Genomic DNA, 16764 nt, shown 5'->3' on the forward strand with positions numbered 1-16764 from the left:
GTCACAACATTAAAAAAAAAAGATTATATTAGGATTTTCTGTCAACACAAAGTAGAGTCTAATTGTGAAGTCAAAAGGAAAGCAACACAAGATTTTCATCACTGTCTTTATGATAAAACATGGCAGTGGCAGCATCATGCTTTGAGGCTACTTTTCTGGAGGCTGGTCAGGTTTGATAGAAACTTGGTCGGAGGCAATGTTGAAAAAGACTTGAATTGTAGAAGACTTGGAAACTACCTGGGTTCAATTATGCTAAGTTACAATGGAAAGATTATGATAAGTTAGAACGGCCTAGTCAAAGTCCAGACTTTAACCCTAGTGAGAATTTCTGCCAAGATAAAAAACCGACGTTCCCTGATGGACCAATCAGGCCGAGCACAAGCTACTTAAGAATCTGTTAAATTGTGCAAAACTGGCAGAGACATATACAAAGATATTTTTAACTATAGTTATAGTCAATGGTGGTTATATAACGTATTGAGTAAAGGGTCTAAGTACCAATGTTTGCAAGATTATTATTTCTTAATAATTGTAAAAACCTTTGCCATTTTTATCATTGTTTGACACCAAGATGGCCCAAAAAAAAAAAAAAAAAAAAAAAAAGATGAACTGAATCTATGCAACTTGAACCACAGCGTTTGTCAGTACAGGTGGCAGAACAAAGGCAGCCTTCATCCACAACTACTGTATCTGTGCTAAAAGTTCTCTATAAAGACAAATATGTCTATAGCTGGGTGCACACTTAATAATAACTAGAATAGTTGAAAATATCCAAGTAAATTCACAAGAACAGAGCAAAAGAATGGAACCCCAAAAATAAGCACAATGATTAACTACAGTACATATATATATATTTAAAAATTCCTACAATATATTTCTGGAGATTGGAAAGCCCTGAATGTAATAAAACACTGACAGTTTGTACACAGGAGCCCCCTCCGGTCCTTGTTCTCCTACCATGATTAAACAGAAGCCAAAGCGCAGACGATCTCGCTCCGCGCTTCAGCCGTCAGTCATGGTGACTAATGGGACACGTTCTCGGTGCAGAGTGAATTTGGCTCAGACCTGCGTTGGCCTGATACAGTAACGTCATAGAGCGCATGGGAGAACGGAGCACCCTAGAGTGGTAATTAGTCCAGTCTCTTGTTGTGCAGGCTGGAGATTTGAACACCAAAACTTACTTGGTTTCTTTCTGTTCTGTCTCTCCCCCTCTTTCTCTTCAGCTCCAGTTTGGCTTCCTCCGACTATCCTCCTGTGCTTCTCGCTGTCTTAATTAGCCACAGTTCTTTACATATTTGACTGAATTCAATTCGATTCGGTTCGTCTGAATTCAATTCAAGGTTTAGCACAGACCACTGGGGGAAAGTTTGTCTGTTTCTCAGTCTTCGCCCCCCCCCGCCCCGCCCCCTCTTCTCCGATTCTCTTTTCTCCTAACAGTCGTGATGAGCTGCAGTGAAACTAAATTATTCACAACTGCAGCAGCAGCGCCACTCAGGAAGATCTCAGCAGGCAGTGATAGACGGAAAACAGTTACTTTATGAAAATGCACATCTCAAGTACCTGGGTATCTGGATGGCACTGTCAACCCTTTCGTTGCGTATCAGTCAACATGCCAAGAATAAAACTGTACCTGCAAACTGGTATTTTATATCCTTAAAATAAAGTGTATTCTAGTGTGTGTTCACTGGGCTCAACCGGCCTGATGCCTGCAGTTTACTTGGCTGATTATTTTTGTGGTGAGCCAATAGTCTCACTAGCGTCTTGCGAAGTTTGAGATTTTGTGTTGTTTTTATCTCCATCTTTAACATTCCCAATGTCATGTTTTCTTTGAACGAAAGGACAAATTTTCCTTCAGCCCTAGTGGCTTAGTTGGTGCTTTATGAAAAATATCAAGCTAGCTTAGTTTTCTTCATTTCTTGCCATATTTTAGACATTGTACCATATATAATCAAAAGGCTGTAGGAGTAGTCTGTCCATATTTTTGCTTTAATAAGTTATATTTTCAGGGTTTTTCCATCTGCCTTTAAAAAAACACATACTAACTGTTTGCTAAGGGATAAAAAAAAGGTCCCAAAACAAAAGTGGTTGTATTTGAAAATGTTACATAGTCATAAAATAGCTAAACATTTTGGAGGGTGGATTTCAGTAGACAGACCGATGCCTGATTACTGCCTGGTGGTTAGAATCAAGATAAATACGCTCAATAAAGTACGCTCAGGAAGTAGTGACTTCGTTGAATCCTCTGATTTGATAAAATATCTGTGATCGTCAAAATTTTCTGTGATAATATACAATTGTACAATTTGGAAGGTATTGCTCTCAGTCAAATCTGGTGTAAAATTTATTCACGAAGGGAAGATCGTGTATGTAGACATGGTTGTCATGGTGATGTGATGGACTGTGGTCAGAGAACTGGATGTAATCGATGAAGTCAGGTGTGTTGCAGGACTGGCACAGAGCATACAAAAAAAAAAAGTTTTGGTAAAATTGTTTCGTAGTGGTTGTGGAAGAGCAGTCAGAGTTCAGCATTACCGTCTTTTTTTCATTTTGTTTTATTTTGGACGCCTTACAATAGTTTTATTCACTTCACAGTTGCATTAGAATGTGGATTTAAAGGAAATAATTCAACGTTGCTCTCTGGCACATCTCTCACCTTTTTTTGCAGTCGCGTTATTGTACGGATCTGCTTGATGACGTGTAAACTGCTAAGGAACGACTAAAGGAAAAGTATTCCAAGAGGTGGCCTGCTAAGCTGCTTTTACTCTGACTCAGACTCTCAAGTTGTCTGTTTATTCTTGCAGCTCAGCCACAAAGAGAAGCTTCCTTTGCGAGAAGACAGCCAAAGCGCAGCTGAAACACTTTTCTCGGTAATCATAGCTGATATCTAGAGGATAAAGATGTAGAAAAGATCACCTAGGAGTTGTGCATTTATATGGAGCGGAGCAGAATATAACAGTATTGACTATACGTCTTCCCATCCCCGTCTCTGTGCTTGTGTCCTCTAATTCTAGGACAATAATCTGAGATGCGGCAGTGGTTTTTATGTCATATTAGAAAATATATATGATTCACTGCATCACTTGATAGCAGGAATTCTGATAATATACTAAAGTTTTATTAATGTCAAAGAGCTAAGACTGATGTATGCGTATTATTATGATGAAACAATATCTCCAGAATGCACTCAAGTTTAAAACTACGTGATTTCTTTGTGCTTAAATGTAAATATTGTATAGACTCCAGATCTGATGTTTCTGTGGAGGAGAAGCCTTCATGTGGTCAGAGTTCATTTAACTGTCAGCAAAGACTTCGGCTTTTTGCAGTATTGCTCAATTTCAGGTAAATATCCTGATTTTTTTTTTTTTAGGATATTAACGTCACAACCTTGGTTTGCTTCCACTGTGCAAATCCTAAAAATCCTGTTTTGAATCACTTTGTTGAAACTTAGCATAGTGGACTTCTCAATGTACATTTGCTTCTTCATTCCTTACGTATACAAGGAGAAACCACAATCAACAATCTCAAACTGAAATGCTTATCTTTTTGCAATTTCACAGCAGTTTCTACAACAGTTCTCTGTGAAGCACAACTTTATTTTATCACCACGATTTTTGGTTTAGAGTCTAAAACCGGAGGAAATGTTACGATTGCTCTGTTTGATCAGCACTGAAATAAAAAATACCTTTGTGCTATTTGAGAAACATTCCAGGAAACACAACAAACCCTCTGGCAAAATAAAAGAGGTAAACAAACAAGAAAAAAAAAGTTGTCCATGGGCAAACTGAGTGCAGAGAAACATGAATCATTTCTGACCAGTTTTGTTTGGTCTGATGACCTAAATGACGTGTTTGAGTCATCCGCTGCTCTGATGTTACGGCGATCTCTCCAGCACACAAACAACAAGTCAGCCTTTAACCAAGCCAAGGATAAAAACCTGACTCAGGGAATAAAGGTCAGAGGAAGAGATTAGTCAGTTGATCAGCATTCGTTTGGCTCAAGCTGGAAAGGAGCAAAGCACGCTGAAATCCGGCTGAACCTCTCAAGACTTAATGGGTTAGATGCAATTCAAATGACTTTAATGAGTTCACTTTTAACTGGTCCATCCTCATACATATCATGCATAATAGATCTCCGTCATGATCGCAGAAATGGCTGCTGATGCCAAAGTGAACTTGTGATATTCATCCACGAATTGACGGACATGTGTCGCGGTAGAGACGCAAAAACTGGAGCGGGGGTTAATTACAGAGTCGCACCGTGGAGATGTGTTTTATGCCACACATAGAACCAACACTCGATTTATTTTATTTTATTTTTTCTGTCTTTCGACCTGCTTTTATGCTGCTTCTTGAGACAACACTTAAAAGACGCTTTTTGACACTCACCGCTGTAGGTGATGATCCGGACGGTGGAGTCACCCTCTCCAAAACGAGTGATGGGAGTGAGACGCACCTCGTACGATTCGGGTTTTATCAGCTCGGTGAGGTTGTGCGTCATTAGCTCCCCTTTGCCGATGGTATCGCCTACAGGGATCTCCTGCTCCCACCAGCGCTGCAAGCCCACCTGAAGGGGGAAAAACCAGCAAGAAGACTGGATTGTTAAAGCGTAATTGATGATGTCGTCACTGACATTTGTGCACAAAGCTGTCAACGAACAATGAGCTTTAAAGTCGAGAGCATAGTTAACACATGAATATTTGATTTGCAAAAATCTGTTGCATTGTTTTTCAAGCTGAACAGAAATCACAGCCCTGCTCTGTTTTAATGAGTGAATAATAAAGAACAGCTGTTGCAAATATGACAAAATTGACTCAGACGTCACTGTAAATCTGTTCAGAACGATTAAAATGTTTGAGTTTTGTCAAGAAAATCCCTCGTAGTTAATTTAGTTTCTCTTTTGATTTTCATTTTGGCTGCAAACAGTTACAAATACATAATATAACAGCGAAATCTAACCTTTAATTTGACTCAGACTGTTTCCCCTACGACTCCCACGTTGCGTAAGATGCGGATTAAACTTCACAATACCACAGAGCAAATTTTCACGCCCTGCTAATTATTCTTCGCTGGTAGATTTTTAACCACAAAAATTCAAAGTTTTTGATGCAACAAAGCACATTTTGCTGTGTTTTCAAAGCCGTTAAAATAATGGAAGAAATAAAAGACGACCACACGCTTTTTAGGTGTGAAACACGGAATTTAGAAAATAATACTTCGGGGCGCAATAAACTGTGTTTTTACACTCAATGTGTAATTGTAATGAATCAAGATTGCAGTATTGACCAAGACAATCACATATTCATCGGCTGCTCAGTTATGCAAAGACAAATTAAAACTCCAAAAGGCGAAAATCAATACAATCTAAAGAAAGTAGAGAACCGCAATAACATAAACGTAATTAAATTTCAGTTTCAAATATCTCGCGTCGTTTGTTGAGGTTTGCTCTCTAATCCACAGGCTGCAAAACATGACTGGTGAAAATCAAAAGTGGCTTAAAAGATTAGGATCTGCAGGTTATGTAGAATATAAATTGGTGTAGCATTTATTAAAGCTGCTTCACTGAAGGGAAGACATGTAAGTGAAACCACAGTTGGGTATTTAAAACTCTGAGGAACAAGTCACGATGTTGCACTCTATGCCACGGCTCTCATCGTCTCTCAATGGATGACATCAGTAAAGAAAATGAGTGAATAAAACCAGTTTGTTACCCTTTTATCTACAACAGTACTGTGAGCAAAAGACTGAATACGTTTCTTTTCCTGTATAAATGCAAACCTTTAAAACAAGGCTGTCGTTTTTCAATTAACAGTTTCTATAGGCCGTTTAAAACTGCCACTAAGTGCCAGTAGAAATAAATACATTGAATTTTTTGTCGTTTTTAATGAATCAAACTCATTTTTCCTGGCTGCTGCAACCATTTGAATGACGTTTTTTCACAAAGTAGTCAAGCAGAAGAAAGAGTCTTACATTCAGCAGTGTAATCAAAAATCCCAACCGTCTGTGGGTGACCCAGGTGTTGATGAATGCGGCTATGTTTGCATCATTCACACACTTTCTAAAGTGTTCTGCAAACCCATTTCAGCATGGACCTTGGACTTCAAGTTTGGCCCTGCAGTGTACACAGCCTTTCTCCAGTTGAATAAGCCCAGTTATCACACAAAATATTGAGTGTTTTTTTCATCAGCAGTGATACAACGCGGCCCATCTGGATGTTAAAAAGACCCGATAGCAGTCTATCGTGGGGCAGAAAGAAGCCCAGTTGGCTACATTTTATCTTTAGGAATCAGTTTAAGGGAATGACCTGCTCCAAGATAAGTTACTTCTTCTGCGGCATGCTGATTATTCATGCTTTCGTTTGCACTCTGAAGAGTCGGCTGCAAGCCCGGCGCAATGGAGATGGAGTGAATGAAGGTGTGATAATAGAGCACCGGAGTCACAGTGTTTAGGTGAGAACAGTACTAATGAAGTAATTAATTGGAGTTTGGATGATCTGCAATTATGGGGTGCAAGTTTTCATCACCATTAGCTTTGCAGGTAAATAGAGTGATTCACCCGACAGAGCTGACTCGTCCCTACCTGAAAATATTTAGTACAAACGGCATTGCTGCTGATTGCTAATACAGTGTTGGGCTGACTGTGTGTTTTCTCACACTCTAATAAAAGAGGGAACAATTTGAACCAAATGGATCTTCTTTTATTGGAAGGGAAACAACGTTAATACGCGTTTCCTTTTTGGCCAGTCAACGAGTGGCCATTTGCGCTGTTGACACCTCAAACGAGTCGACCTTTGAACCCCAAACACCAACAAAGTAATTCTGCCTGGACTTTTAATGCTCTCTTTTATGGGCCATTCTCTGTAAACCCACAAAGTGATTGTGTGTAAAAATCCAAGTAGATCCGCAATTTCTGAAATACTTAGAACATCCCATATGACCCCAACAATTTAATACAGCCTTTTTATTGTCTTTTTTTCTTAAATTACAGATATTTAGCAGTAGTTTTTTGCCTCATGTTTTAATACAAATACTAGAATTTTCAAAAAAGTATTCTGGATGAAGCAAAGTAAAAAAGAAAATAAATATTTATATCACATTCTAGATTTACCAATAAATCTAGAATGTGATATAATTTCTAAAACAACATTTACAATAAAATTATGTGTAATGCAATGCAACCACAGTATTCTTTAAGACTATCCTTTTAGCATTCACAGGTATTTTTTTTTTGTCATGCTTCCAGAATGTCTCCAGTTTTCCCGTTTGCTGCTATTCTGGCTCTTGACACTCGCTTCGCTGAGTGAGATTTGAAAAGGAAAAGAAAAAAAAAACAATCACCTTCTGTTTGCTAAACACAGCACAGTAAACGTGGACTTACTCTGATGCCAGTGGAAAAGGCTTGTGGCAGAATGCGAGTGTGTGGGGAACACTTCAAGTCCCTTTCAGAGAGCGCAGCGTCGGTTCAGATACAGAGGACTAATGTTGCTTCTGAATTGCCTGCTTCACTCGCCATCACAGCGACGGGCTCTTCAGCTGCTTTTTGGCAACCAGCTAATTATAATGCCTCGTGTGAACATATAGAAGTGCACAGTGCGGCGTTTATGCTTTTCATGTTGGCCGTTGTGAATTCAGCTAAGCTTTCTACATGTTGTTGCTTTGTGTTTTATTAATTTCATGCTGCTATTGTTCCCCAGTGTGTATACATTTTTACAATGGGGTTTAAAAAAAAGGGTTCAGATTAGAGGTGTGCCGATCGATCGGTCACCGATCATAATCGGGCCGATTTTTGTGAAAAAGTGCATGATCGGTGATCGGCGATCATTGGCTCTTGTTGCCGATACCGATCACCTGCATCTCATTTCCAACCTGCCTGTGCAGCTGGTCTCCTCTTTCCTTCACACTGCGCAAACGCGCAGCAACAAATCCTAAGCGATGTGTAACTATAACGCACTGAGTGAATGGGGAAGTTTGCATGTTGCGGCGGAAAATTGAAGCAGGTCAAAATGCATCAACACAATGAAGCTAATACGACATAAAAACAATGCCATACTTGACGGAGATTGGCTACATCGAGGCTCACTGCAGTAAAAAAGACATACGGAGCGATCAGATATCAGGTAAAGCACAGCTACAAACACTCACCCGGATTAGCATGACTGTCAGAAAGCTAAACAAATAACCCGCAAAATTATTTAAGTCTTCGAGCTGCGATGTAAGACGCTGGTTCTGCTCTCGCTGTTGAACCGCTGCTACGCTACAGGCAGTAATATTTCACAGACGGAGCTCCGCTTCTGCTCCACCTGGTAGTGACTCTCACACCGAATCTCTGTTTAAAGCTGCAGCATCTAACCTAAAAAAATAAAGTTTACATACGTATTAAAACTTTCGCTGTCCTAACATGAGACAGATAATCTCTAAAAAAAATAATCGATCTCCTCCCTGATCTGCATAATTACTCCACTCAGTCAGAAACAGCCAATCAGAGCTAGCAGTAATCAGCTAGCCGCCATGCTATCAGGAAGTTTTCATTCAGTAACTCTGGATTGTTTATTGTAATGGATCCTGTATTTGCCTTTGAATGTTAAGTTTTATACTTGAATTTTTTTGGCAATGTTGAGAGGTTTTATTTTGGCTCTTTGCATTATTTAGCCTCTTCAGAGCCTTCATATGTTTTCAGTCTGTTAAAGACAGTATTATCAATACCAGTACAATTTGCACAATGCCTGTTTTGTTTAGTTTTCTTCTTGGAAAAAGTTATTAAAAACAAGTTTTTGTCTAAATTAAGGTGAATTCATGGTTCCTTTTTCCACATAATGTAACCGGTAGTGTTTATGATTAAAATAATAATAATAATAATTATGTGATCGGTATCGGTGATCGGTATCGGTGATCGGCCCTCATGGGTGATCGGTATCGGTATCGGGAGGAAAAAACCTGATCGGCACATCTCTAGTTCAGATACATGTGACCTCCAGGGGCACGCTGGATGAATAAACTCAGATACTAATTTTGAAAAGACAGAGGGCTGCTAAGAAAGAGGAAGTTCAATAAAAAGGAACATTTCAACAAAAGTGACAGACTCAACTTGAAAAGCAAAACACCACAAAAACGGAAAGATTGTGAAACATAAACACATTATTGTTTTTGTTTTGTACGCCAACTTGAAATTTCTTATTTACAGCAAAGACAAAAGAAATCAAAACTAAAGTCAATTATTTTAATTGTCAAAGTGAATATGTTTACAATTATACATGTGGCTGTAAATCTGGTAAGGGGGGCAGTATTTTAGCATCCTCTACACATAAAACAGCTACTTTTCAAAGTTCCTGTAGCATCTAGCTGTGCTACAATGCCAAAACAAATATGGATCCAGTCAGCAAAAACAAGGGGAGATTCTGTTTGAGCTAGTTTTTATATGTAGGTATATATAAAACTTTACTAAAGCTTTTAGAAAAAATGTGTACTCTTTGAACATCTTTGTTTTCAATAATTTAGCTAAATTTAAAACAACATCAGTAAAAACTGTTTTTACTTGACAATAAAACTGGAGCGGTGTCAGATGAGATGTAAAAAAATATATATATATATAAAATAATACAATGAAATTATCATAGAATAGTTGTTTGTCTGTTCTTGTCACAACAACAACAAAAAAATCACAAAGCATGTTTTGAATAATTTATCAATATATTAAGCACATGACACCTGGCATTTCTTATATGCAGAGTCATATGTGTTGCCTTGAAATTTCCGTTTGATTCCACTTTTAGCAAAATCATTGCTGAAATGCAACAATGTTAAAATGCAAGGGAGATTAAATGAAAAAAGAGAGCACAAGATTAATAAAGATTAAAGATAAAACAAATTAATGACACCCATTTTAAGTATCGGTTTGAGGTTTCACAAGAATCTGTAAAATATGTGGCAATATGGAAAAAATAAAACATTTTATTACTTCACTTGGATGGAAGTAGAAATGGTAGTAATAATACTGTATCAGAAAATCTATGTTATCTAAAAACTCTTTGATAACAACATGGTTATAAGAGGTTGCAACTGTGGAGAAATAGAAGATTTTCTTCTAGAACTCACTTCGTTTGTTTTTCCAGACTCCACCTTTAACCCAGATGGCTAAAAACATATATATATATATATATATATATATACATATATATATATATATATATATATATATATATATATATATATATATATATATATATATATATATATATATATATATACACACACATATACATATATAATGCTGCACATGAATCTTAAAAACACATATTATTATGTCCAGAGTGACTTGGTCACTGTGTATTTATTTTCTGAAGCTGCAGGTAGAAGTAAGCCATTAAAACTAGTGTTGTCAAAAGAAAAAAGTCAAACGAAAGCCAACATCAGCTTTTCCCTCATTTAAGAGTGAAAATCTCCATTAACATACAAATGAAAATGAAATAGTCAATTTAAACCGCAGAACTCCTGACTTTTGGATTTTTGCGCCTTTGTCTTGGTTCTGCTAAATTGAGTCATCTACCTCCGGACAAGTTTTTTGCCCCCCCCGAATTTCTGATTAAAAACATATTGATTTATTTCACTTGATTGCAGCAGCAGTAACTTCAGAAAACAAACAAACAAACAAAAAAAAAACGTTAGCAATGTTCAAAGTCAGCCTGTGAGCCAGAAGCAACATGAGAACAATCAAACGGACGGCGTCAAGTTTGACAGGAGCAAATCGTCTATGGATTACCAGCATGTAATTAATATGGCCTCCATTGATCCGCTTGCTCATCCTGACGTGTCAGATCAATTCAATAAGACAATACAGAGGGAGGAGAGTGTGGCGTACAAGAGTGGAGAACAATGTTGGTCAAGTTGTATTAATTGTGGCTGAGGTCGTCCCTAGAATGTATGAAAACTCACTACGTATGTGTCAGTTTTGATCATTTTGTAGCAGTAATAGAGCTGCAATAACTCAACAAGTATTTTTGTCCAGATTTTCTTTTTGTTGTCACTATTGGTGATTTATTATTAGTGTTGATGGTGAACATTTTCTATCTGTAGTAAAAAAAAAACTCACATTTTTGAGTTCACGTCTTCAGGATCAAGGAAAAATAATGCATAAATAAAACATTTTAAAGCAAAAATCCAAACTATGTATCAGTGCAACAAGATCTCTAAAATAAAAGTAGATAATCACTGCTGTACTGTGCAGCAAAACCTACAAAACAGTTGTTTACCAAGCTATTCGGAAAACACTGTGTGTGGGAAGTTTGATGATTTGATATGTGCCTTTCACAAATGCCTGGAAGGAAATCTAAATAAACTTAATGAGAGCTTGCTGTATTTTTCATCCAGTGGATGTCTGTCTTGAAAAGCATGACATTGTTTGGCTGAGTTATCACTGAAGCCACAACATTTTGTGCTGCAGCAATTCGGGTAGCCTGGCCATTGTCTTCCTGTTCAATTTTGCTCTAAACAAACTCTCATCTGATGTTAAATGATTGTTTCATAAGTATTTTTTCTTTTTTAGAAAAATAAAAAATAAAATACCGCATTTTCGGACTATAAGCCGCTACTTTTCCCCCACGCTTTGAACCATGTGGCTTACAGCCCGGTGTGGCTTTTCTGTGGATTTTTATTCAACCACCAGGGGGCTCTTTAGCAGGAAGTGAATCATTGGAAGTCAAAATTGGAAATCAAAGAAGAAAGCGCTAATTTTCATTTACAACAAGCACATGCTAGCAGCAGGCACGACGGAGAAATGTTTTCAAACCCAAACCCGCTCATCATGGAAAAAACACGAGGAAGTTCATATGATGCAGCTTTTAAGTTGAAGGCTGTCGATCTGACAGTACAGGAAGGAAATAGAGCCGCTGCACATAAGCTGGGGGTGAACGAATCCATGGTTCGGCGTTGGAGACGGAGAGCTGCGTCCTTAATAGCAGATTTATTAAGGACGCAGCTCTCTGCTGCCTCCTTGTGGAAAACCGGGATATACCAGCGGCTTAAATAAGTACGTTTCCAGTTTGTTTGTTTTTTTGTTTTTTTAAACACTTTGTGGGTGCGGCTTACAGTGAGGTGCGGAAAATACGGTAATTGAATTTGATAAAAATTCACTTGAAAACTTCACCACAAAAAGCATGCCAATGAATTGCATCACAACTTTTTCTGCTTGCTCCTCTTATGTATTCTACACATATACAGGATCAAGCCTATGTATGAGAGCTACCATTTGGTATATCTTGCTGAAAGAAAATCAAGCTCTAGGAACAGAGAGAAGATTTTGAAGTCTGGCTACAATATCAAAATAAGGGCAGATGTCACACGTTTCTGCTGCATCTCTGACAGATGCTGTGATTTATGCTTTGTGCGTCTGGCTGGTGCATACCTTTCAGCTACAGCTTTATTCCCATTTCCCCTCCAGTCAGACTGTTTCTGACGAGGGCACCGGGTGATAACACACAGCAATCCGATATAAAGGCATAAGGTTCACCACTACCAGGTATTAATTCAGAGGTAGTGGGGAGAAAATGATCATAATTCTCTTGGAATGGCAAGGGAGCTGCTGCTGGATCCATAAATAGATTTAAGTGTTGTAGTGTGCATGTGAGCTTTCTTTACTGCACCAGTCACAGCGATGCTGGGGATATCTCTGCAATTTTTATATAATTTTTTTTTTATTTACAAAAGGAGCCTTTTACTCCCACGTGTTTCTGTTTCATTTCTTGCTTTTTCTTTTGCATACTGACATGAAACTTTTGCTGCTTTCTGACTAATTTTTCCAAGATTATATATATATATATATATATATATATATATATATATATATATATATATATATATATATATATATATATATATATATAGCAACTGACCTGAGAGAGAGAATCGTGGCCCGAATGAACACCAGGCAACCCCGACGCCAATTACAACGGCTGAGTGAAGTACCATCAGAAAGTCTCATTGAAGATGTGAATGCAGCATTGAGAACAATCCCTACCAACACCATAACAGAAACCAATGAGCTGATATACAACTCAGCATCAGTGATCCTTGAAATGCTCGGCTATAAGAGCAACCATGAGACCCAATATCCATCATGGAAAAGACGGTTAGAGGCTAAGATCAAGATAACAAGGAGGGAAGTGAGCCAGCTGTCAGAGCTCCTAAGGGGTGCAATGAAAAGATCAGTACCCAAGAAGTACAGCCAGATGCCCATACCTGAAGCACTCGAAACTGCCAAACAAAGGCTCCAAGCCTTGGCCAGCCGCCTAAAGAGATACACAAGAGAGAATGAAGCCAGGAGGATCAACCGGCTCTTCTCCACCCAACCAGCTAAAGTGTACTCTCAATGGCAGGGTACTAACAACAGAGCAGACCCACCAAGGCTGGAGACTGAACAATACTGGAAAGGCATATGGGAAAGGGAGGCGTCCCACAACAGCAAGGCACAGTGGCTAACCTCTCTACGAGAGGACCACAGCAACCTCCCTGAACAAGCCCCGGTAACCATCACTGTGGCAGATGTCCAAGAAAGAGTCTCGGGTATGAAAAACTGGACAGCACCAGGGCCTGACATGATCCATGCCTACTGGCTAAAGAAACTCACTGCCCTCCATGAGCGACTGGCAGCTCAACTGAACCAGCTGCTACAGAATGGGACTCACCCTGAATGGTTAACTGAAGGGCGCACAATCCTGATCCAGAAGGATCCCTCAAAGGGTTCAGTCCCATCCAACTATCGGCCAATAACCTGTCTCTCTACAACATGGAAGCTCATGTCAGGCATCATAGCGGCTAAGATAAGCGGACACATGGATAAATACATGAGCACGGCACAGAAGGGCATCGGCATAAATAGTAGAGGAGCCAAACACCAACTCCTTGTAGACCACACAGTCGCCCGAGACTGCAAAACCCGACACACCAACCTGTGCACCGCTTGGATTGATTACAAGAAAGCCTATGACTCAATGCCACACACCTGGATCATTGAATGCTTAGAGATGTACAACATCAATAGGACTCTAAGAGCCTTCATTGCAAACTCGATGGGGCTGTGGAAAACCACCCTTGAAGCCAACTGCAAACCGCTTGCACAAGTGTCCATCAAATGTGGCATATACCAAGGAGATGCTCTGTCCCCACTGCTGTTCTGCATAGGCCTGAACCCCCTCAGCCAAATCATCAACAAGACTGGCTACGGATACCGACTTAAGAATGGGGCCACAATCAGTCACCTCCTCTACATGGATGACATCAAGCTGTACGCCAAGAGCGAGCGAGACATCGACTCACTGATCCACACCACCAGGATCTACAGCACTGACATTGGGATGTCATTCGGACTAGAGAAGTGTGGCCGGATGGTTACAAAGAGAGGGAAGGTCGTCCGCACAGAAGGGGTCTCACTCCCAGAGGGAACGATAGCAGACATAGAGCACAGCTACAAGTACCTGGGAATACCACAAGCAAATGGCAACCTCGATGAGGTCACAAGGAAAGGAGCCACAGCCAAATACCTCCAACGAATAAGGCAAGTCCTGAGAAGCCAGCTCAATGGCAAGAACAAGATCTGTGCAATAAACAGCTATGCCTTACCAGTAATCAGATACCCTGCCGGAATAATTAGCTGGCCAATGGAAGAGATGAAGGCCACGGATGTTAAGACTCGGAAGCTACTAACCATGCATGGAGGGTTCCACCCCAAATCCAGCACCCTGAGACTGTACACGAGCCGTAAGGAAGGAGGCAGAGGACTAGTGAGTGTGAGAGCCACTGTCCAGGATGAAACATCTAAGATCAATAAATACATCAAGGACAAAGCCTCAACGGACGATGTGCTCAGCGAATGTCTCAGGCAATGGGGAACAGAGGACGAGGTGCTGGAGGAACCATCATGGGAAGACAAGCCCCTACATGGGATGTACCACCGACAAATAACTGAAGTGGCTGATATCAGGAAATCCTACCAATGGCTGGAGAAAGCTGGACTCAAGGACAGCACGGAGGCCCTCATCCTGGCCGCCCAGGAACAGGCCCTAAACACCAGAGCAATAGAAGCTCAGATCTACCACACCAGACAAGACCCAAGGTGTAGGTTGTGCAAGGAGACCTCTGAGACAGTCCAGCACATAACAGCAGGGTGCAAGATGCTGGCAGGGAAAGCGTACATGGAACGACATAACCAAGTGGCGGGCATAGTGTACAGGAACATCTGTGCAGAATATGGACTGGAAGCCCCGAGATCAAAGTGGGGAACACCCCCAAAGGTGGTGGAGAATGACCGAGCTAAGATCCTGTGGGACTTCCAGATCCAGACAGACAAGATGGTAATGTCGAACCAACCGGACATTGTGGTGGTGGATAAAGAACAGAGGAAAGCCGTTGTGGTGGATGTAGCAATACCAAGTGACCACAACATCAGGAAAAAGGAGCATGAGAAACTGGAGAAATACCAGGGCCTCAGAGAGGAACTGGAGAAGGCCTGGAAGGTGAAGACCACAGTGGTGCCTGTGGTCATCGGGGCCCTCGGGGCAGTCACCCCCAAACTGGAGCAGTGGCTCAAACAGATCCCAGGAACAACATCAGACATCTCAGTCCAGAAATGTGCAGTTCTAGGCACAGCCAAGATACTGCGCAGAACCCTCAAGCTCCCAGGCCTCTGGTAGAGGACCCGAGCTCAGAGGATGAAAGAGACCACCCACGGAGGGTGAGAGGGGAATTTTTTTATAAATCCAATCAGTCTCTTCAAATCTGTTCTAAACACTGAAATACAATCAGCTACAGAAAGAACGAGTGGCAACCTAAAGAATAATTATGAACTCACGTTGAGAACGCAAAAAAAAAAGAATTTATGTTCACAGAAAATCTATATGATTTTTTCTTATTAAGTAAATGGAAATATTACATTTTAGCAGGATTTTGCTTTGTACAGATTTAAAACCTTAGAATGTGCAGAAAACTGGCTGAAATTTTAATAACCAATTATGCATTCTTTGGCAGGTTTTCACACACAATGCCCAGTAGAAGCGATATTGTTTTTACTGACTCCACCAAGTAACATAACAGGCAAATAAATGCATCGCTCTACACAAACATAACAACCTTAGAAAGTGTTTTGAAGCCCTCGGTTCCTTCAGGGTGTAGAGCGGAACATGATTTTTATTATTCATTACAAACACAACCAACGACGTGTTTGCTAATTCTGAGCAGGAGTGAGATAAATTCAGAATTGCAGCTTGCATGCATTTTTTATTTGTTTTGCTTTCTGTTTGATTTTCTTTCTTTTTTTTTAATTTGTCATCATCCAAATGTGTGATTCTTAACTGCAATGTCAACATTAACTTGAATTTCTAATGGCAATGCAATGTTTGTGGCCGTAATTGAAAAAAACCCTTTATATTTAGAATGAACCTTTTCTAGTTGGAAATCCGAGGAAAGAGAGAGAGAGAAAGAAAAGAACCGAGAGAGGAAGGTAAACATTGATTGCCCAGAGAGAAAATGCAACCTTCCCATCCATCAATGCCGCCTGCCTGTCATCTGTGGAGTTTGCAGGAGAAGCAGGGAAAACAAGAGGAGTGCGTGCTAATTCTCACTGCAGGGCTCCACTTCCACCCCTCTGATGGGAAGCACAAGCAGAAGCAGTTCGAGAAAAAACGCCGCATACGGCTTTTAATATGTTAACAGCCTCCACCAAGCATAACGAGACAGACCATGGAGAGAAAAAAAAACAAAAAAAAAACTCTATACGTACCACT

At 40.0% G+C, this 16764-nt stretch overlaps 1 protein-coding gene across 1 annotated transcript in view; it reads right to left on the bottom strand.

Annotated features, from left to right (window-relative positions):
* The window catches only part of mdga2a (MAM domain containing glycosylphosphatidylinositol anchor 2a), a 128573-nt gene that overhangs the window by 12909 nt on the left and 98900 nt on the right, over positions 1-16764 (bottom strand). Inside the window, exon 12 of the mRNA XM_088002262.1 lies at positions 4386-4563. Coding sequence (XP_087858388.1) covers positions 4386-4563 — 178 coding nt within the window. The remainder of the gene's footprint in view (positions 1-4385; positions 4564-16764) is intronic.

Source organism: Poecilia mexicana, unplaced genomic scaffold, assembly GCF_051168715.1.
Source record: "Poecilia mexicana isolate PSO_F unplaced genomic scaffold, ASM5116871v1 scaffold_21, whole genome shotgun sequence".
Classification (NCBI taxonomy): domain Eukaryota; kingdom Metazoa; phylum Chordata; class Actinopteri; order Cyprinodontiformes; family Poeciliidae; genus Poecilia; species Poecilia mexicana.